The 22257-nt window shown below is 35.7% G+C and overlaps 1 protein-coding gene across 1 annotated transcript in view; it reads right to left on the bottom strand.

Annotated features, from left to right (window-relative positions):
• UNC13C (unc-13 homolog C (C. elegans)) overlaps positions 1 to 22257 on the bottom strand; it is a 690296-nt gene that overhangs the window by 66460 nt on the left and 601579 nt on the right. Inside the window, exons 26-29 of the mRNA XM_011986478.1 lie at positions 21443 to 21566; positions 18634 to 18690; positions 13942 to 14022; positions 1882 to 2029 (exon numbers count right to left, since the gene is read on the bottom strand). Coding sequence (XP_011841868.1) covers positions 1882 to 2029; positions 13942 to 14022; positions 18634 to 18690; positions 21443 to 21566 — 410 coding nt within the window. The remainder of the gene's footprint in view (positions 1 to 1881; positions 2030 to 13941; positions 14023 to 18633; positions 18691 to 21442; positions 21567 to 22257) is intronic.

Here is a 22257-nt window from a genome sequence, read left to right as displayed (position 1 = left end):
ACCAATTTCAGTTATCTGAAAAATTGAATACTCAGTAAAAGAAAATGAGGGAATAGGAAATAAATTAAGAGTAAAAAACATTATACTGTCAGTGAGTTATTAGAATTAAGAATCCTCTCCTCTCCCCATATGCTTTTAATGTTTTCATATAATACTAATACATGTAATAAAAAGATAATTATGCCAAATTCCATATAGCATAGTTGATTTTATAGATAGATAGATAGATAGATACACACACACACACACACACACATACATAGATGTATGCACACACACACTCACACAGTCGTCCCTTGATATCCATGAGTTCTGCATCCATGGATTCAATCAACTGCGGATGGAAAATATTTTTAGAAATTGCATCTGTACTGAACATGTACAGGCTTTTTTTCCTGTTATTATTCCATAAACAATACTGCTTAACAATCATTTACATTTTTTTGTATTCTACATACTCTAGAGATGATTTAAAATATATGGGAGGATGTGCATAAGTTATATGCAACTCCTATACCTTTTTATATCCGGGACTTGAGCATCCATAAATTTTGTTATCCATGGCAGGTCCTGGAGCCAATGACCCATGGATACCGAGGGATGTCTGTCTGTATATGTGTATGTGTGTATGTTGGGGGGGTGTACACATAAATGTAAACCTATAAAGATGAAGCAAAAGTTCTATATACTCATTTTTTTTCTTCGAGTAAAGTTACAACGCTATTTGTTTGATATATTAGAATTGTATTCATATTTATAAAGTTTAGAAAACCTTAAGGGAGCATGAGCATGCATTCAGGTAAAAATGTTTTGAATATTTCTGCATCTCTTGACAATCTCTCATGAGCTCGACTTTTCCCTTTCTGGAAATATCCCACAGTATAACCTGGGATATATGAAAAGGGATAATTGTAATTTTTAACTGGACAGTATCAGAAAGCATAAAGTGCTATACGCAGACTACCTACCTAGCACCTTTAGCTTGATCCTTGATATAGGGAGAAAAATTAATGTATCCAAGAGGAAAAAATGATGAGTCCAGGGTATTTTCATCATAGTTAAAAAATTATCTGTATTTTCCCTTTTCCAAGGATCTTTCATGAATGAAGACAGTGTCCTCTTACTTACTTTTATTATTTCTGTAGTATAACTTACTAGTTTCTGAAGTTTGAGCCTGCATTTGGCTCTTTTGACTCACACTGACATTTTCAATAATCTCTTAGAAATATCAGATCTTAAATACATATAATCAGCAAAATATAATAAATCACAAAGCAACTTGAAAGAAACACTTTTGAACAGTAATATCTTAGAAGCTTATGAGGTGGGAACTTTGACACATGAAACATATCTGAGTTTCAAATAAAATACCACGCCTGCCTCTTGGCCTGTTTCAAAGAAATCTTGTAATTTTTTTCATATGAAATTAGCATAAAATGAGATTTCCTTTATAGAAACCCCACAGCACAGAATTTTACATTTGAAGTTAGGATTTAGGGAATTATTATCGTTTTTTTGGAAGATACCAACACCAGAAATCCACTGAGTTTTTAATACTGAATTGAAGAAAATATCATGGTCATAAATTTTAAAAAGTAGATTTTACTTAAAGTAGTTTTATGGAAGTTAAAATCACCAACAAGTCAGCCATTCCATAGAGCTTTAGTATGGAATATATTAGTGTTATTAAAGTTATTTATAAAATTATAATTCATGAACACTAAAAAATATTAGTATTCTCTATTAACCATAACTCTCCATTTTAATGATACTTCAATTCACAGCAGCACAACATTATTAGTACTATATATAATAATTCTGATGTTAAATTTTAGTTTAGTATTCAGTTTACCTTATTCTCAGGTCCTATGTGTTACTTACTCTGTGAGGTTTGAGTATCTATGAATTTCTTTATCAAGGCATCAGTAGTTTGGGTATAAAGACTGAGAGCATATCTCAGAGACTGAAGATCTGGGCTTTTCTCCAAGAAATTCTTTTTCAGGCCATTTCCTCCTGCATGGAAGTATTGCTATGAAGAAAAAAAATAGCAGAGGCATTTAGAGAGAAGTAGTGGAGGAAGGAATTTATTACTCTAATAGAGAAGCTCAAATGGAATAATACAATTTGATCAATGCAAGATACAAAAAATGGTTCCACTATTTTCCCATTGCTAAGTTATTAACATCTAATTCAGGTCCCCTAGACATCTCTGAAATGACACTCAGCCTCACAGACCTCATATCACAGAAGGCCTAATCCTTTTTCTCTTATGCAAAACTTTAAACAAATGAGATCATGCTGATGTAGCAGTCAGAATCCTTATAGAATAACGGATTTAGGTCACAATTATCGACTTGGTTATTGACTTCTGTTTCTTGAACATGAGAAAAATACCTAGGGTTGTCAACATTTCATAGGGAAGGTAGCTTCTGGCCACGTATTTTCCAGATACCAGTTTGCAATTCTAGGTCAGGTGTCTGCCACTCCATCTGCCCAGTCCTCTAATCACACAGTGGTGCAGATATAGGCCAACCTGACTAGGCAGAGTGGTCCTTGGAAATCCAACAGCCCTTGAACCTTGTGTCTGATAAATATAATAAAACTTGTTTTTGCTATTGTTATTCAACCAAACTCAAAATATTCCAAAATGTATAAATAAGGTAATAGAGAAGATATATGGTCATTGATAATAAATATGGTCACTGAGGGATGTTAGCATTTTTCATACTACAAGTGTTATGCACAGACAGACATCTCTTGGAAATGCAGACTGTCTAGAGATATATGATAGAACTAAGGATGTTTTTTTCTACCTGTTTATAAATAACAGATTTATAATATTCTATTAAGGTTAGATAAATGGTTCTCTTTCTCTCTTCCTGTACCAACAATACTAGAGGAAACAAAGCACTCACTAGCAACTGTGGCTCACTGTGATCTATAATTAGTACAGAACGAAATATGCCAAAGAAGCTCAAGAAATTATTCAGAGACACTCCCCTAAATGGGTATGTGTCATTCTTCTTTCCCACTCCTTAAGAATTTCTCAGGCAGGACATTTCAATGAGCTGCAAAAATCATAATTATCGCAGTTTTCTTTCCCTATTCAAGGAGAGATGCAGAAAAATTTCATGGGTATTAGCAAGCACCTGGTTCTACTTTCAGAGAGTATACTGTAGAGGACATTCATGGTGTAGGCCAAAGAAATTAGGCAATTGGGATTTAAACTTAAGAAAGACTGGTACAATTACAGATACCCTCCCCAGGGAGAAAGAAACCTATGGTCCTTTGAAGTTCCATTCACTGATTCTAGCTAGGTACTCCGTGAAAACACAGGCTGTGGCAAAAACTACATATGCTATGAAAAGGAGGCACGGAGAAAATGTCTTCTCTTTAGGAGAATACAAAAACATAATTTTAAAATTGTTCTACACCTGGATCTTATAAAGAATGTTAAAACATTTTCACATGCAGAAAGTATTTAGAGGACTGTTAGTCCAGAACTGTTTCGGGCGCCTTAACAGATGAAAAAAATATGATAATTCCTTTCTTTGAGAAACACAGTATTTAAGGATGGAAAAAAGATTTCATGGATATATTGAGAGGGATACACGTAAATGTATTTAGATTGGTCTTGACTCTGTATCTCCTAGAAGGGTAGTGGAGTGCTCTCTAGAGGACTGTTTACATAATGAATCAAGGAGCCATCCAAAGAAATAACTGTGCCTGAGAGTAAAGAGCAGTGCTAGAAACCGAGCCAAGAGTAGGAGGGAAACTCTGGAAAGGAAAACACACTCTCTCTCTTTCTTAATATTTCTCAGGTAAGCCTCAGTCTTATCAAACCTGAGCATAAGTGCTAAATGATTACAATAAAGGAGGATGAGGAGGAGCAGAAAGAGGAAGAGGAAGAGAGGGAAGGAAAATCAAAACTGATAAAATGAAAATTTGCCATTTCTGGGGAAAAGGAAGCAGAAAAGATTAATGGGTATTCTGTCTATGATACACATTTGGGTTATTCTCACTTTTCATTGTTCTTGGGCTATTTTAAAACTCTATACATTGTAGAAAATTAATAATAATAGTATAGATGATATTTGTCCCTCATAATACAAATTAATTATTTTGGGCAGAATAAAACTGAATATTGCTCTGTGGATAAATCTTTCTTTCCTCTATTCCAGCTTTTCTTATTGCTTGTATATGCTTGGTTTCTGGAATTCTCCTTTGAGACAGTCGTAACATCTTAACTGGTTCCCTCACTAATTGATGAATAAAATAACATTTTGACACATTTTATAACTGCATGAATATCACAATTATACCCTCTTTTAAAAACTGTTCTTTAACAGTGTATGTAAAGTAGCATGAGTGATAGCATTCATAAGGATGACCACAGGATTTACTGTCTAATTTGTAAGATTGCACTGTGGATTCTTCAGTCACCTTAACACTTGACTGCATCTGTGGTAGTGTCTGCTGTGCCACCTGTTTTTTCCCTCTTTTCTTTCATAAATATTTATTAAATCTGTATCATGAGCCAGACCTTGTACTGGATGCTAACATTATAAAGCAAAAGAGACACAGTGGTTGCTCCCAAAGGTATTATGATCTAGTAAGAAATGTAACCAACATTTAAACACATGACTTCAACAACACATTGTAGGTGTTAGAAAAATGATTTGAAAATACAGATAATTGGGGAGGCATGCAATTCTGTTGTCTAAGGAGCCAGCAAAGGCTTCCAAAGAAGCGACTTCTTTGGTGGCTGTGAGTTTTTAAGTACTGTTGTTTTTAACTTCAGCAGCCAGTAGGTAATTCACCCTCATGAACTAGAGAAAGAGGACAATCCCACCAAGTAACCGAGAGAAACGCTGGTAGTCTCGGCACTATTTAAGGAGAACTGAAGTGTTTGTAGTTCTCCAAGTATAATCTAGATATAGTTTTTCAAATACTGTTTTCTACTGTTATTCTATACCCATCACTAAACCCGTGCTGCCTCTAGGTAGTAGAGGGCCAATGGAAGTTAAGAGATGACACTGCACTCCTAAAAATTCCCAATGCTTATTAACATGGTAAAGGCTCTGAGGCATACTGTAGTAAAGAGATCTGTGTAATCTTTTCTTAATATACCTTGTTGCTAAAATTATTAGGCCATAGGACACCTATATCACTGGGCTAATACTTTAGGAATACAAGTGTTCTGTGGAATATGATTGGGAAGAATAGAAGAATGTCACTGAACTTCATATAATTGAGATATTGTTGAGGGCCTGGAAAACTTCATAGCAGAAGGTAAAAAGGGTTAAGCTATGAAGGCATCAACTAAGTACTTGTACTGAATCTTTTAAAATAATTTTCTAGAAAGGCATATTTTTAATACTAAGGCATTATTTTGTAGGACTCTGGGACTTTGGGGACTAATCAGGAAAGGAAATCATAAATAAGGTGTGTGCTTGTACCTGAGGAAACCCAAGGGTCCCTGTAGTTTTAGGTACGATACTCAACTGACTTCCTCTTTTTTAACCATAGAGTTTTACTTGTTATTCCATTAAAGTCTCTAGCAGGATATTTACTGAATAGAAGTTTTGTAAGGGCAGAAACTAATGCCTTTGTCTTTGGAGTGTATTTTACAATATGAAATGTCCCGAGACAGAAACCCAGGACAGAGGGTAGCTATGTCAGAAGAGAAAACAAATTGCCAGGTGGTAAGAATGAAAATATCCCGTTCAATGGACACAGTCAAATAACACATGTCATAGGCTCCTCACTCTAACAATGAAGAAGGCGATTTCTGTGGTTATGCAAATGCAAACTCAACGAGAATGCTACTTTATGAAAACCTTTCACACAATGTTCAAAACCTGGAATGAGAGAATCTCCGAGCACCAGTCTGGTTATCTTACTGGCACAGATAATCAGGAGAAAGGGGGCTGCAATTATTACATGGATCTTGGCATTTAGAGATTTTACATTCAAATTTGACTCTATGCACATGACTCTGAAGGAACTGGAGAGTAGAATCCGCATTTTGCTGAGGCTGGGTTTGAAGGATATAAATGTGAGGGTGATGTATAGAAGTAAATGTCTTAATTATTAGACAAAACCCACTATCCATAGCTCAGTGCAGCATAGTTGATTTCTACTCATTATAATGGGCATTTTGTTGGGGGATAACATGCTAGAAAGGAATTTGTAAATGTGGGGTTTAAAGCCTTCCGGATGTTTTCATTACACATGTGAAAAGTGCATTATTTCCCATGGATTCTAAACAAAAGCCCAAGACTTAGTCTCTTATAATTCCTCTGTGGCCTGCAGTATAATCTAAGAAACTTCAGTTTGATCTGTTCAGATGTTTTACTTACAATGGTCTAAAGTAGCAGGAAAAAATGGGCAAAAAACAATTAGGATAGGTCATTTCCTCCTTATTGAAGAAAATAATTTGTAACTTCTCAGTTGAAGGACTGTGGAGGAGTTGGTTGTTTAGTGCAAAGAAGGATAAAGATATTAGCTGGATGACATTCTCTCTTCCTCTCTATCATGGCTGATATTTATTTTTGCTATGGACTTAAAAAAACAAAGGCAGAAAGCATGTTTGACAGATGTGTAGTTGAGCTGAAGCTTAAAGTTGTTACACTGGATGACAAAATTTGGCTTCAGAAGGGTCCTGGTAGTCTGGAATGCTGGGTCAACGTTTCTAGAATGAGATGGCAAAGAGGAAACTAAAAAGCCAGAATTCATAATAAATATTCATATTCAAGTTTATCATAAAGTACAGAATGGGGGTGATGTGGCTTAACAACAGAAATTTTTAAAAAGTCATAAAGATTTATTTGCTGTCAAGTTCAACATAATTGCATAAGTGAGAAGGCAGCTATTCAAGCAAGTGAAATCTGATCATGCATCAAAATAGGTAGACAGGTCAAGCATAAGGGTTTGGTAAGGCAGGAATATTCTTCGCTGGTTAGAACACATCTGGGATATTAAGTTCATTCTTGGGCTTCATCATTTATAAGAAATATGAAAAGTGGAGGCCATTTAAAGACAGGTGACAAGAATTTCATAAGGTCTAGGAGGCATGTTATTCAATAAACAGCTTCAGATGATATGGGATGGCATGATAGTTTTCTTTAATATCTGAAAGTCTATCACACAGAAAAGGAAACAGAATAATTTTATGGTAGTTCCAAAGAACAGAAGGAGCACCAATACATAGCAGGAGAGCAGATTTTGCTTTGATACATTCATCAAAAATTTCCAATAATAGTGCATCTTAAAAATCGAAACTTCCACTTGTAAGTTAGTGAGGTCTCATCACTGGCCACTATTAAGTGGTGGCCAGATGACCATGTGCTGACAACATTGTAGATGACATGGCAAGAATGGGAGATGCTGAGTCATGTTTCCAATTCTGAGAGTCTAGAATCCTCTTAACCTCTTTGATTCTTGGATCCTTATAATATGCCAGAAAATATAATTCTTCATCTGTCCTCTATACAGTCAGACTTTTGCATAGGTTATTTAACCTCTTAGGCTATCAGTTAATTGATGTATAGAACGGTAGCAGAAATATCCATTCTACCTTTGGTGTTGTAAACTTGTAATTGCTCTAACTGGAAGAACTTTGTAAATGCCGGAGTTCTTTCCAATTGTAAAAAATATATTTACTTGGCAAAATAACATAGAACTCAACATAGAACTCAGCATTGTGTTTTAAGCATCAGCCCCTATCTCAAGCAGGTTCTTCAATATTTATTTCCACGTTCCTGCCATCGTATCTAACTCCAACATGGCACTAGGAAAACAGCCTTCCATTTTTCTTGGTGGAACCATGCTTTCTCAGTCGCTGGGGCTGAAATCTCTAGGCATTTTGGGCTCCTTTTCCCGTTTGCCCCATAGTCAGTTGCCAAGTTCCAACAACTCTCCCTGGCTTGTGTCAGTCATATCCATCCTTCCCACTCTCCTCCTAAAGCCACTACCATGCTGATAGCTCTCATCATCTTAGGAACTAAATAAATGGAACTGAAATCTCTGACTATAATCTTGAACTATGCAATCTAATTTATGCATTTCTATAAGATTCCTATTGCTGAAATGACTTTAGCATAACATTTTCAAAATCATCAGTGAATCCTCTTTTATGAAACATAATGAGGGCACACAAGGACCTCTTTATTTTCAACCTAAACATTTCCCATCAATCTCGTTTTACACTGCTTCATTATGCCAACACCTAGTTAAGTCCAGGCCAGTCCACAGAGTGGTCTACTCACTGCCTCCCAGCCTTCTTGTCTTGTGCCTTCCCATGGTGAAATTCCTTTTTTCCTGTTGATGTTCATGTCATGAGTCTTCCTCCAAAAAACTTTCTATCCAGCCTGTAAACTCCCATCTGTCCTTCAAGACCATTACAGCTTTTCCTGATCTCTTGAGTTCATACTGGTTGATCACATTCTCTAAAACTTTATGATGTTTTAAAATCTGTTTCCCTCAACTAGTATTTGGATCACCTGTTCCATTTCTTACACTGCTGTAAGTTAACATGTATCATTATTTCATTTTCAATGTGCCTCTCTCTCTCAGCTTTTAATCTGGACTAGAAACTCCCGGAGAGAAGGAACAGCACTGCTTCTCAAAGGGGAGTCTCAGGTGTTAAAGAATCTGACCATTATAGGGTCTTATAGGGAAAAGGTTCTGGGCACAGGAAACCAAAAGGCCAGAGGACAAAGCGTTAAGGACTTGAACTATTGGCGAGGGAAAGAGTCAGATTTAATAGTTAGCTCCTTTGAGAGGGAATTAAAGGGTTTATTGGGAAAGGAGGAAAAAAGAAACACATTGGCTGCAGTAGAGTATGTGGGGTCTTGGGCTTAAGAGTGGAAAGAGAAGCCTCCAAAATGAACCAGTCATCAGGCAATATAAGTGTCAACTTAATATTTATGAAGCGTTTCCTATATGCCTGTTTTAATTGCTTTATATGTGATGACTCATGTAATTTTCTTTCAATAATCTTTTAAGTAGTATTATTATTTCCATAGGAGAGGAGAATAATGTACACATTGTTGTCTTTCTCTCTCTCTCTCTTAGTCACCTCCTATCCTGATGTTATACTTGTTAGTGGTGTAATTTCCCATGTAGTTTCCAGTATTTTATTTACTTTTGTAATTCATAGCCATCTTCTGTGATTTGTAAAGGCTTCCACCCTGGATACATTAATATGTTGGTGTCACAAATGTCAGGATGTGTGACAAGGAGCACTATTATCACCTCGAAGGTAGGAAGGAGCTATATACAAAGTATCATTTTCTTTACCTTGAAAAATAACTAGATTTTTTTTTCTTCATAACTTTTCAGAAAGTAAAGCACTTGAGACCTGGTTATGATTTGAGAGGCAAAAAAAAAAAGTACTGCTAAATTTTATAAAATCAGGAAAAATACTGCCTGCATGCTTGGCAAGCTATTTTTTTATAATCCCAATAAAACTCTTAATTCTTTTAACACTTCAAACTTTTCAAGATTGAAGATCTTTCACAATGTATTTTTACTGACTCATGGGAACATGCTATTGTTTCTTTACAAGATTATAAGAAGAATTCCCTTTTTTGTTAAATATACTATTTTGGTAGCAATTTTCCATCATTACTTTGTTCTTTCCAACACCTGTATCATATTTTTGGCAAATCCAGGCAGACAGCTCATTTTGCAAACTTAGATATAATCATAACTCACCTTAACTTTATAACTTTAGAGGTTAGCCACTAAAGTTTTATTTTTTTAGAAATTATTTGACAGATATTTTAAAAAATTATTTTCTACCACAACTGGAGTCCTCTTTTACACACCATATCAAAATATGCTCTTCCTGCCCGTAAAATATTTCAGTGTTTCTCTTTTGCTGACAAACTGAAGTTGAGATTCTTTACTTTGGTGTTTAAGCCTCAGCATTCTGGCTCCAATCCAATGTTCCTCTTTCATTCCCTGTGATACTCAGCCAGTCATGATCGGTTCTTCTACACTAGACTATTTAAAGTTTTCATGCTGACCAACGCTTTCTCTTCTGTCACTCATGCTGTGTTTTCTGTAGGCCTGCAATGCCTTCCTCCCATTGTTTTTTCCCTCTTTATCCTCTACATTCCCAAATATCCTTCTCTGGGAAGCTTTTCCCTGGACAGTCAGAGAAAATTCATCACCCTTTCTGCCCTCCCCCATCCTTTGTCCACAATTATTTTACTGATTGTAGATGGTTTTGTTCCCAAGTCAAAGGCAAGTGCTCTCATCTCCAGTCACTGCCTCATTGCTCACCATATTTTCTACCTACAGTAAGCTCTCAAATAATGATATTTGAATTGCAATCCTCCATAGGTAGGTTATTTTGTTCTTCTCATGAGCAGCTGGATTTTAACCAAGGCAAAACTACTTATAATAGTGAAAAGAAGATGCTGAGAAAAAGCCACTGGAATCACCCCATGGGCAATGGGGATAGCAGGATAGGGTAGAACCTCTGTGAGGGTAACAAACGCAGAGGAATAAAATGTGGTTCATCATCATGTTCTTCAATTTGCCTGGAGTCCTGAGCATAAGAAATGGTATTATCTAGGATTAAACAAGAAAGTAATAAGTTCCAAAGCTAAATTTGAATATATAGTTAAATTCCTTTCCTTATACCAAGAAATGCAGATTTCTAGAGGGCCCTGATTCACGTTTATTAGTTTTAGAGAAACCTCAGTATTGCCACTGCATGATGCCAAATATATTTGCAACATATAATATAGTGTCATGTTCAGGCCCCTATATCAAGGGTTCTGGGGGAATTTAAAAGGGTGGGAAAAATTAAATCATTCAGCATTTTTTCAAGTCAAAGTGTAACTGCTATTTCTCTTTGAAAGAAATCTACATTTAGGGGAATCTCATGTCAGTCCTGAGTCTTCCTGAGATATGGGGTTGGAACTCAAAGTCCAGCTAGAACTCCTTTAAAATTTCCCTATTGGCCTCCCTATTAGTTTGCACACACAGATTAGGTGACTGGTTATCTGTCTCACAGCTGCCACCTTTCTACTTTTACTTTCAAACATTGTTGATTTGGTTGCTTTGTCAGGTAAATGGAATGTCTCAAAGCCCAACCATCCTAACTGCAGCAGATGATCATAATTTTTGTTACTCCTGCCATATTTGACACTCTTGACTTACAATAGAAGCTACATGTGACTGGTGTTATAAAGTAGTTCCAGTCCAATTAAAGTTTTAATATTTAGAAAAGTTCATATTTTCATCAATGCTTGTATAGAGGCTGAAAGGTTTTACATTATTTTAAAATAATTACGAAATAGTCTAAGTAATTGACATAGTATTTTAATATAGCAAGAAGTAATCTCTCTGAAGAAGTATCCCTTTCAGCCTGCTACACTTTACTTACACTTTGCAAATACTTATTGAAAAAACGTGACATAGAAGCAAGGACACTGGCTTTAGAGTTTGGAGTCCTTTCTCAGCCTTGCCTATTACTAGCAGAGCTATGGCATTGGAAAAACAACTAAAATCCCCTCACTTTTAATTTTCTCAGTTATCAAATGTGAAAAATCATTCTTGACCTATCTAACACCCAGGATATATACAAGGATCACATGAAATGATGTATATACATAAGAGAAATTTGAAAATGTAAAACATTATTTCAGCCTATATTCTAAAAACTCCATAGCCCTTTCCTTCTTTGTTTTCTCATTTCTAGCTTATTCAATTAAACTGAGCTGAAGAGGAATTAAAGATTATCTCTTTAGCAGCCATTGGAAATTAGCATGGGTAGCGTGTTCTCCTTTGATCTATGGTCATCTTTCTCATAAGGTCTCTGCTTGCATCATAGTGCTCCTGTGGCTTGGCTCTGGGTAGACATTGAGTTTCTTGCTCTTGGAATTAAAACTCTTTTAAGTTGTACTCTTCGTTCTCCTGAATTCCTTTGTAGTCAATCTCACAATTAGTGTTTGGTAGCACAGTAAGTTGGTGCAAATCTCACAGACAGACAAGATAAAGGGAGTCTCAGCTTTGGCAAACTGATAACAGTCACTGAAAATCAGATATCAGGTGAATACCTTGGCAGATGGGCAGGGCACAGGGTCAAGAGAGTCTCATAGCAGGCACAGCAGGCCTAGCATGGAGGTGCCTAGAGAAAGAGTTGGCATCACAGAAGTTAGGGAAGAGGGGGACTGGAGAACTGACACAGGCTCTGAGGCTCAGGAGGACCAGAATCAGACTCCAGTCCTGGAGAAACAAGACAAATGGCATGGACCCATTTATTGGACCTTGGACACCAAATAGTAGTTTTGTCCACAAAGAACAAGGCCAGTGTCTGGTGTCCGAGACTGAATTAAAATATCAGTATAGATGATATAAACAGGAAGAATGGACAGTTGAGCTGTCAAGATAAAACGAATTTGCTTGAGGATCAACATCATCTTAGAGTCTGAGAAGAACTCAGTCGGCAGGTGGTGATCATCTGGCCTCATCAATAAAAATTAGAGAAACGCTGAAGTTAGAGACAGAAGCCAGATCTGTGAACACAGTGAATACCATTCCCTATTTCCACAGAACACATTTTCCTTCCTTTCCTAAAGCCATGCATTGACCTAATAAAATGCACAAAGGGCTGAATTCAGATGCCAAAATTTTTTCTTTTCTTCCTCTTCATGGTGTACGCCAGAGCTTATTTTATTCTACTAGCATGTCCTAATATGTAGCTATTAGTGCTACTGAAACTCCAAAAATTAGTTATTTTTTCCACAAATTTTTGAAAATAATTAAAAAACTTTTAAAGTTTTTTATTGTATTTCTTTTTCATGTTGTCCATTTTTTCCTCAAAATTATTTTTCAAATTTTCCATATTTCCAGACAACATTCTTGCTACCTCTTTAGAAACTCCATTTCTGTGACCCAGGTGTCTCTAGGTGTCACAAAACTCTCACCTTCCAACTTTAACTTGGCAGTTGTTACCACTGCAGCAGCAAAAGACTGTGTCACATTAAATGCTGAAACTGCAAAACAAAAGCCACAAGGTGACAGTTTTGTGAAAGGATGTGACTGTTATTCAGATAGAACTCTGTTGAAATGAATACCATTGTTTCTATCCAGTAGAACTGTTCTGTGCTCTACAAATGGCTCATGGTACCTAACAGTTATAGTATAGTTAAAAGCTATGCTATTCACACATTCTGGATAGTAGATGCTTCCCCCAGTGAAGAGTGAACACTTTGGACATAATTTGAATTTAGACGACGAACTCATCTTTCAAACTCTTTAACAAACTTTTACATATAAATATATATGGATATAAATATGAAAGAAATTTTTTGAAAATAACTTCTGGGTTACATTTTGAGATGTGCACACATTTAGCATACACTACAATAACTTTTAGTTAACCTTTGGCTATGAAAACAGTTGATGCGTACAACACACCATCTTTGGGTTTTCACTAGAAAATGAAATGAAATTATTGTACTTACTAAGTGAGAAGGGAGGGTTGATATTTTAAAAATAATTTCAACATGCATAGAAAACATATAAAAACAAATTCTGGCAACCCAAAATATTCCTGAAGCATCTGTTTATCTGGGTTTTAGGGTACATGTCTTTCTTTGAGAACATATATTACAACATAGGTTTCACTTACGCTTTAGAGAGAGACAAAGGAAACAAGTATAAGAACAGTGTATTGTGGATGTCATAAGGAGACAGACAGGGCTAAATCTGGCATCCTCCGGGAATGCAATAGGTTGGTGCAATAGTATCAATGGCAAAAACCACAATTACTATTGCACCAACCTATATCTATTCAACTATCTACTATCTCTTTGAATGGCACAGCTCTGCTGATACATGGCTAAGATCAGGCCTACCTATCTCTGGAGGTAAATGGGGGCCTCTCTGGATGTATATATAGGAACATCATAACCTTACCTTGATGGTAGCCAGGACTACCTCCATTATAGCGCATTGTCTTGGCATCAAACCCTTGGCATCCTCTCGAATCATGTGCTCCTGGAAAACAGGGTAGGAATTGCTTATAAAACAACCAGTTCATGTGTTCAACAACTACTTTAAAACATAATCTGTATTATCCCCATATGCAAAATTCCCTATTTGAAATATCTTCTGCACATGAATGCATTTAAAATGAAACGATTGTTTGGTCATATAGTTTATAAATCTCCACTTTGTCAAAGGAAGAAATGGTAAACGTCTACTTGAAAAGAAGTGCTTTGATCGCGGTGTGGTTTTATTTTCACTTAAAAGCTACTGTTAGGGAAAAAAGAGAAACCTGGAAAATGCGTGACGAAATTTTTTCACCCGACTTCCTTGGTTTATGTCTGTCACACTGAGGAATGTCAATCATGAAAAGGATTTAAGAAGCAAATTTAAGCCTCTCCCAATTATTACTGATAAAGTCTACTTTAAATATAATGCCTCCATTTTATTCTTCTTCTTAGATACCCTCAATTCTTACTCGTTCCTGGGAAAAGCCCCAAGGAAATTAACTCAATTTGGCTGTGAAGATTTTAAATATTTTATAATCATTTAAAATAGTTTAGAACTGATTTTAAAACTTATTTCATTATTTTACAATGGATTTTCTTCATTGTTCACTGTGGCTTGTTTCAACCCATCATAGACAGATTATTTAGGGAAATGATGGCAGAAAAAGAAAATAATAAAGGAAATAAAAATCTAAGGAAAAAATTTAAAAATATCTGATCCCCCAAACTGACACAATCATCCCAGGGCTGTCATTATGTCATATAAACAACAACACTCAACAAATATTTATTGCGTGCTTATTATGTGCCAGCACTGTTCACAGGGAATGAGATCTATTGTTTAATACAGGGAAGACTTTTGTTCTTCTGGAGCTTAAACTTATGTAGGCGCCTCTGTGAATTAGAAGAAAAGTCCCACGTGGGTGAACATAGCTCTGAGCAGGTATGGAATGATGAGTAAAGCAGTGCCTTTGGTGAGTAATAAAAGGTGTCTTATTTTTTTATGAGAGGACAGCTTCAAGTCAACGCACACAGCTTGGCAAGTGGAACATGGGCTCAATTTCAGCTGTCACTTGCTCCTTTATGTAAGCATTTTTGTGCAATGCACGAACCATGCCATCAAACCCAGTGGCTTGTCCTTCTATTTTGGCCCTTATCTTATTTTTTTATTTAGTAATTGCCACGACTTCCAGAAGACAACAATCTATCTACGTCTGGCTCATTCTTTCAGCTTTTCAGTGTCTATTTTGGCAGTTGTTATCTGCTAGGCACTCTGTAAATATTTGGTAATTGGATTGTACTTCCTTCAGTGTGTGTCACAGGATTTTTTATGCCTCAATAGAATCATTGTCTTTGGATATTGCTAACAACATAGTGTAATGCTTCATGGATCCATGATATATATTTATACATCTTACTGCATCTTTCTCTGATACATGGATTTCAAGTTAATCATATTAGTTCATTTCACAGTTTTTAAATAGCAATATTATATACCCATTGAGACTCAAAGAGTAATAGAAATGTTTGCTGAATTATAGGGTAAAATGCTTTCAGACAAGTAATTAAAACTATTTTCTATTAAATACATTTATCTGACTTCATCAGTCTTGACTGGTTTAACAATGTGGTCACATTACTTTTTAACAGATGCTAATAAGTGATATATGCTGGTGCTCTAGAAATATAATTCTTACTAGAAATAATTTTTTAGGATTTAGCAACACATCATTCAAGTAAGGGGATCTCTGAAAGAGGCCAGCAATGAGTTATTGCCCAAGTAAAAAGTATGCAGTAAACTCAGAGTCTCAAGTGTATTTTCATCAATTGGTTTTTATATTATATCACCAGTTCCTGAAGGTTTATGCATATTTTCTTTTATGTCAAATAAATCTGATTATATGAAATACTGTCAGGCAAATATATACATTATATATATAGCATATATAATATGTATTATATAATACACATTATAAATGTTTTCTGTAATATATATTATACATTATAATATGTATATATTATATATAATATATATTACATATTATATATTATAATATAATGTATATATTACACCTAATGAAGTCCCAGAGCATGAAATAATAGAAAATGTCAAATTGTTGAATAAATACATGTTTAATGAATTAATCCTAAATCATCGCCAAACACAGAAAACCAATTAGTTCCCCGCATTGTTCTACTTTTCTTGATCTTGTGTTCCTTTAGGCAGTTATCTATCAATACTCCTAAATAGGAATTCTGAAATTTTCTATCAGTACAATTATTTCAAATAGCACTTTTCAGCACATCATATCTGCTTTCAAACTAATATATTAAAAATTTAAAGACCCATGGTTTAAAATTTTTTTTAAATGGAAGTGACATTCTAATAAAATAAGAGGAAATAGTTTTATACAATTTGAAGTTCTTCATGCCAGCTGGAGTTTCAGGTTTTTGTATAATACTGTAGATTTATTGCTCTGTAATTCAAATAATAATAACTAAATGGACTGATAATTTAAAAATGAAAAACTCAAAAGCCAATAATGCAATATGATACAGAATGAAGTTATTTTTCTCATCATCAATAGATACAAAGACTATCTTTAGTCCTTCATATTATTTCAGTGTTGTTGAAATAATCCTGTTAGGTCATTGTATGTACAGTGTGCTTTTAGGTTATAGAATTAAAAAAGAAATCAGTGAATTGAAAAAATAATGGATCACAAAGCATGCTAAAGTGTTATGTTTTCTGTGGACCCTGATTTTTCCCACAGAGCATGTATATACTCTCTAGGGAACCAGCCTCTATCTCGATCAGAGTTCATAAGATTTGGATTGGGTTGACTGTACCCAAACCTCAGGGTGAGCATGTGAGTTAAGCCAATTGGCACATGTCACTTCTCAGACCACAGTGACTGGTTTGGGAATGGTGATCATACTTCCTCAGAGCTACTGATATTCCAGGAGACTTTGCTATGATTCCCTGCACGAGATGGGTATTTTTCTCTACAAGATTTGAAGTTAAAAAGATGTGACATCAAAGGATGTGAGAGCAGAGACAACCAACTTACACCCAACTTACACACAGAAATGAAGGTCTGTTATGGCAATGTATCAAACAAGGAGAAGGGCAGAGTCAAGAGGTAGTGAGTATCTGGGTCCTGTGACATTGTTGGAATCCCTAATCAAGCAGTCACAGAAACCAGAGTTACCCCTGGACTGTGAAATTTCATGTAGCAGTAAATTCCCTGTTTGCTTATGTTTGGCTTTCCATCACTTGAAACTGAAACAGTTCTAGCTGATAGAACATTCAACTCAGGAAACTGAAGTCTGGGGAGATGGAGTGCGCTTACTAACATCACACAGATACTAGATGCATGGCCAGGGCCATTTCTTTTGCAATAAGACCTATGTTATTTCACCTTCATGGTTTTATGTGAGAAACTTCAGCAGTGTATAAATCCACTTTTCAAACTAGGCTCCAGAAATCCCAGAGAGGTAATAAAAGGGATAAAGAAAGGGATAGAGATCCAAGATCCAAAATAATAGTTTGGCAGTGACATCTACCTTTTATCTTTCCTTCCAACCATCAATAGCACTGAACACCTGTGAGTAACAACTTCAGGTGATAGCTCTATCTTCCAGATGGATTCTTGGTTTTAATTTTTGTGTTAGGAATGGGATAAGGTATCTGATAAAATAGAATACTGAAATTATAAGGCACATATTTTACCTCAGTACATAATTATACATTTTGTTTTTTCCCTGTGCTGTACATATGAAACAATCCAATACTCAATGGCACCTAACTTTGAGCTACCAGCTGGGGGAGAAATGAAGATCGCTCCCTCTGCAACTGGGAGATGACATATACTTTGCAGTTACCAAGCAAAGATAATGTATATGTTGTCTCATTTATACTCACAACATTCTTTTTACTTTTTTTTTTTTTTTTTTTTTTGCATTTTACTAGAGCCACATCTGAAGATTAGGGAGGTTAAATACTTTGGCCCATGTCACATAGTAGGAAGCAGTTAAGGAAGAATTTGAACCAAGGTTACCTGTGTCTGGAACTCGTCTCTTAACTATATTCTAGTAGGTAGAAATGGAATAAAAATAGCATGTATTTTAGCCAGTCAAGTTCCTATGCTACAGGAACAGGGACTGAAGTTTCCTGTGAAAATCCAGAGTTTTGGGAATCTCAAATTAGGACTAAGCACAGGGTCATTTAGTCAGAACATCCCCCACTTGTAATGGGATTGAACATGTTGACGAGTTGTGTCTGCTTTGATGAATTTCATTTTCCCATACTACGTTTCTTGGTTTTAAGACTTCTCTAGGCTTCACTGGATTTCTATGCAGTGTTCCATTTTGTCTTTGTTCATACCAAGCCAGTTTAATATATGAAAGAAAATATGCTCTCTAATTTAATCCAGAAGCAATAATGCTCAATGCTGCAATACAAAGTTAAAAATTCTTAAAGCAGATTGTGAAATCACAGACATACATCTTCTTAATCCTGCCATACTAGATACTATTACTAGGAGAGGATGCTTGCAGAACTGTAGTTAACTCACTACTTTCCATGAATGAGTAACTTCCTTATTTTTATTACCTTCAGTTTGGATAATTGTCCAAGATCTTTAGCTGCAATGAAAATCATCTGGGGTCCCTAGAAACAAAGAAAAAGTGAGAGAAGACGCAGTCTTAAGATATTCAGTATTAGTCACAATAGAAATGCAGTCAACAGAGAATTTCTTTATTTCCCTTATTAGAGTTATGGCTTATGCCAGATGCCCTTAATTGGTCTATTATAAAGATTGGGTCAAATATATCTAATGGTGCTGGCAGTATAACAGTCCTTATAGGTGTTCCACTTCTGAAAGTCTTAAGTTTAGGTTAAGGAATGGGTTGCTACTCATGTAGCCAGTTTAATGTAGTATATGGATTAAATCAGTGATCTTTAACTTTTATTCATTTATTTTTAGAAGAGGCAACTTCCTCATTCTACTCCCTGCAAAAATAAATGTATGCAAAATCTGAAGATACGGGGCTAAAGAAGGTGGAATTGCACCTTCTAAAATGCTGTCCAATCTATTAGCGACCTACCCTCTTAAGCCCTCCCTCAGCCAGAGGCTTTCTCTAGAACCCCAAAGCCCTGGGGAAATGAATTTGAAAAACACTGGAACAAACCATCCAATGCTTTACTAGAATGAAAAACTAGAGTCATGTCTGTTGGAATGTGTGACTGGAAAAGTACTAAATTTGGCCAAGTTCATTACAGCTTGAAATATTTTCACAGGAAGGAAAATTAGCTATTCTGAACAAATGTTATCTAGTTATTTATTGGAGTGTGTATATTTATTGGAGAATTGAAGACTGTAAGTTTGAGAATAGTAACCGTGGTTAATTGTGCTCATATTTTGCCCCGTCACCTAGCACAGTGCCTAGTACATAATAGGAGCTCAAAGAATATTTATTTAATGAATGAATAAATGATATGCATTCATACTTGGATAACTCAATGCTAGAGAAATTTTAGGTGATGGTAAGCTTTCCTAGGGAAAACTTTATACAGAAAATGAAATGACATTTCTGTAACATAATATATGCATTCTTGAAAAAACCTCATATTCTACAAAATTGCACACTAAAAATAATAGGACTTATGGGAAAAACAGCAAGGGGCAGAACAGTCCAAGCCCTTGCAATTCTGTTACTAAAGAACTATCAAAACCATAACTGCTACTTTGGGATATGGCTTGGACAGCTAGCAGGGAACTCAGCGAAGCTAATGGTTGCCTTAAGGAACATTAACAATGCAAAATATCCTGGCCAACACGGTGAAACCCTGTCTCTACTAAAAATACAAAAAAATTAGCCAGGCGTGGTGGCGGGTGCCTGTAGTCCCAGCTACTTAGGAGGCTGAGGCAGGAGAATGTCATGAACCTGGGAGGCGGAGCTTGCAGTGAGCTGAGATCATGCCACTGCACTCCAGTCTGGGCGAAAGAGCGAGACCCTGTCTCTAAATAAATAAATAAATAAATAAATGCAAAATAAACAAAACAACAAGACAGCAGAGTTCAATAGTGGGCTGAGACAATGCTCATGCAAGTGGAGCTACCAGCAGAGGGGGAAGGTAGCCGGCCATTGTGACAGTCATGCAAGGGTCCGTTTTCCGGAGAGGGAGCCCATGTACAGTTACTCTCCTCTTTTTTCCTTTTTAAAACGGGTCTGTGAAGTAGCCAAAGTGAGAGCTTTTGTTCTTTTTCTGCTGATGTTACAGTTTTTGTATTATATTCCAGAGCCTCTGACCTAGGGAAATTTATATATAAACCAACCGAACTTCCAGATTATACTGATATTCCTCTATTGAACAATTACTTGATTGCTAACTGGTGTTATGGAAATATATTATGTATTGAAGTAAAGTGTCTGTGTGTGTGTGTGTGTGTGTGTGTGCATTTACAAATGTGACTTGGAACCTATATATATGTAGGCTATAAAATCATTAAACCACACATTCACGGCATTAAGTGAAACTCAAAGTAATTTATATTTTATCACTCACTGTCTGGCAGTAAATCAACAAAAACATATGCATATTTGCATCTTGGAACACTTCATAAGAAAATGTTTTCTAGGCATATGCTTTCACTGGATAAACATGGACTGAGTGTGTATAACTAATGTATAATAATACATATTTTATTTCCATTTATACTTACTCATTATTTGCATCAATTTATCTTCCTCAGTCATGGAGAAAAAAATACATTACCCCATAACAGGTGCTTGTTAGTGTTATTTTTTCCCTTGTTTGGCTCAGGATATGTGAACAGAGATACCTGGCTCTGTGTATTCACTTGACCACTGTCTAACTTTGCAGCCAATTGATCTTTCTGGTTCTTTTCCTTTTTGTTTGTGCAATACAGTCGCATTCTTCAGATTCACTAAAAGGTGCCTCCTCTATTAACCTCCAAGTGGGGAGGTAAGAAATGAAAGCATAATTGAAAGGTAAAAAAAAAAAATCCAAATAGCAGTGGTGTAACTATCTCCTTAAACTGTAAAATTTAAGAAAGAAGCACAGTGGATACATCGTATCTTAATTCTATTTTCTTGAGGTCAGTAAAATTAAATAAAAACTACATGTGTAAACCAGATAACACTATAAATAGAACTTTGATACATGTTTTAAGAGGTTAAGTTCTGACTGTCAAACAACACGAAGTTTGACTGCTATTGCCACTATTTAAAATGGGCTGGATAGGAAACTATAATTTATATGATCATTGTTAAGAAACTGGGTACCAAACACTTTTTCCCAAAAGGGATTTAATTAGTATTTCATCTGGATGAAAACCATTCACTTAAACCAAAAACAGATGGGTTAGTGGAAGCATAACTAAACTTTATATACTTACTGTTTGATCTGTCAGAGGAGGAAGAACGATTTGTTTTTCTATTTTATTGAGAACTAGCTTCCATAACTCTTTCAAAACTCGCTTTAGGACTGTTTTCTCACAGATTTTTGCTGAGAGACTTAATCTGAAAAAAAAAAAAATCTATTCACTTTTAAATTTCATATCAAGGTATCAATTTAGGCCTTTACAATTTTCAAATGCTAAATTCCATTTACTAAATTATTATACAAAATGTATAATATCAAAAAACTATTTCATGATTCTGTACATTAGATAATTCTCTCTATTTGATAGAAAATGAAATCAGCATACTTCTTTTCTTACGTTGTTTTCTAAATCAATGGGCTTTGGAAAGAAAAATTCCTTTTTTTCCATTATACTTTAAATTCTGGGACATATGTGCAGAATGTGCAGGTTTGTTACCTAGGTATACACGTACCATGGTGGTTTGCTGCACCCATCAACTGGACATTTACATTAGATATTTCTCTGAACGCTATCCCTCCCCCAGCCCTCTACCCTGCAACAGGCCCTGGTGTGTGGTGTTCCCCTCCCTGTGTCCATGGGTTCTCATTGTTCAACTCCCACGTATGAGTGAGAACATGCGTTGTTTCGTTTTCTGTTCCTGTGTTAGTTTGCTGAGAATGATTGTTTCCAGCTTCATCCATGTCCCTGCAAAGGACATGAACTCATCCCTTTTTGTGGCTGCATAGTATTCCATGGTATATATGTGCCACATTTTCTTTACCCAGTCTATCATTAATGGGCATTTGGGTTGGTTCCAAGTCTTTGCTATTGTGAATAGTGCTGCACTA

The sequence above is a fragment of the Mandrillus leucophaeus genome, unplaced genomic scaffold (assembly GCF_000951045.1).
Source record: "Mandrillus leucophaeus isolate KB7577 unplaced genomic scaffold, Mleu.le_1.0 Scaffold108, whole genome shotgun sequence".
Classification (NCBI taxonomy): domain Eukaryota; kingdom Metazoa; phylum Chordata; class Mammalia; order Primates; family Cercopithecidae; genus Mandrillus; species Mandrillus leucophaeus.
Note: the sequence above shows the minus strand (reverse complement) of the source record. Positions and strands in the feature narration are given on the sequence as shown.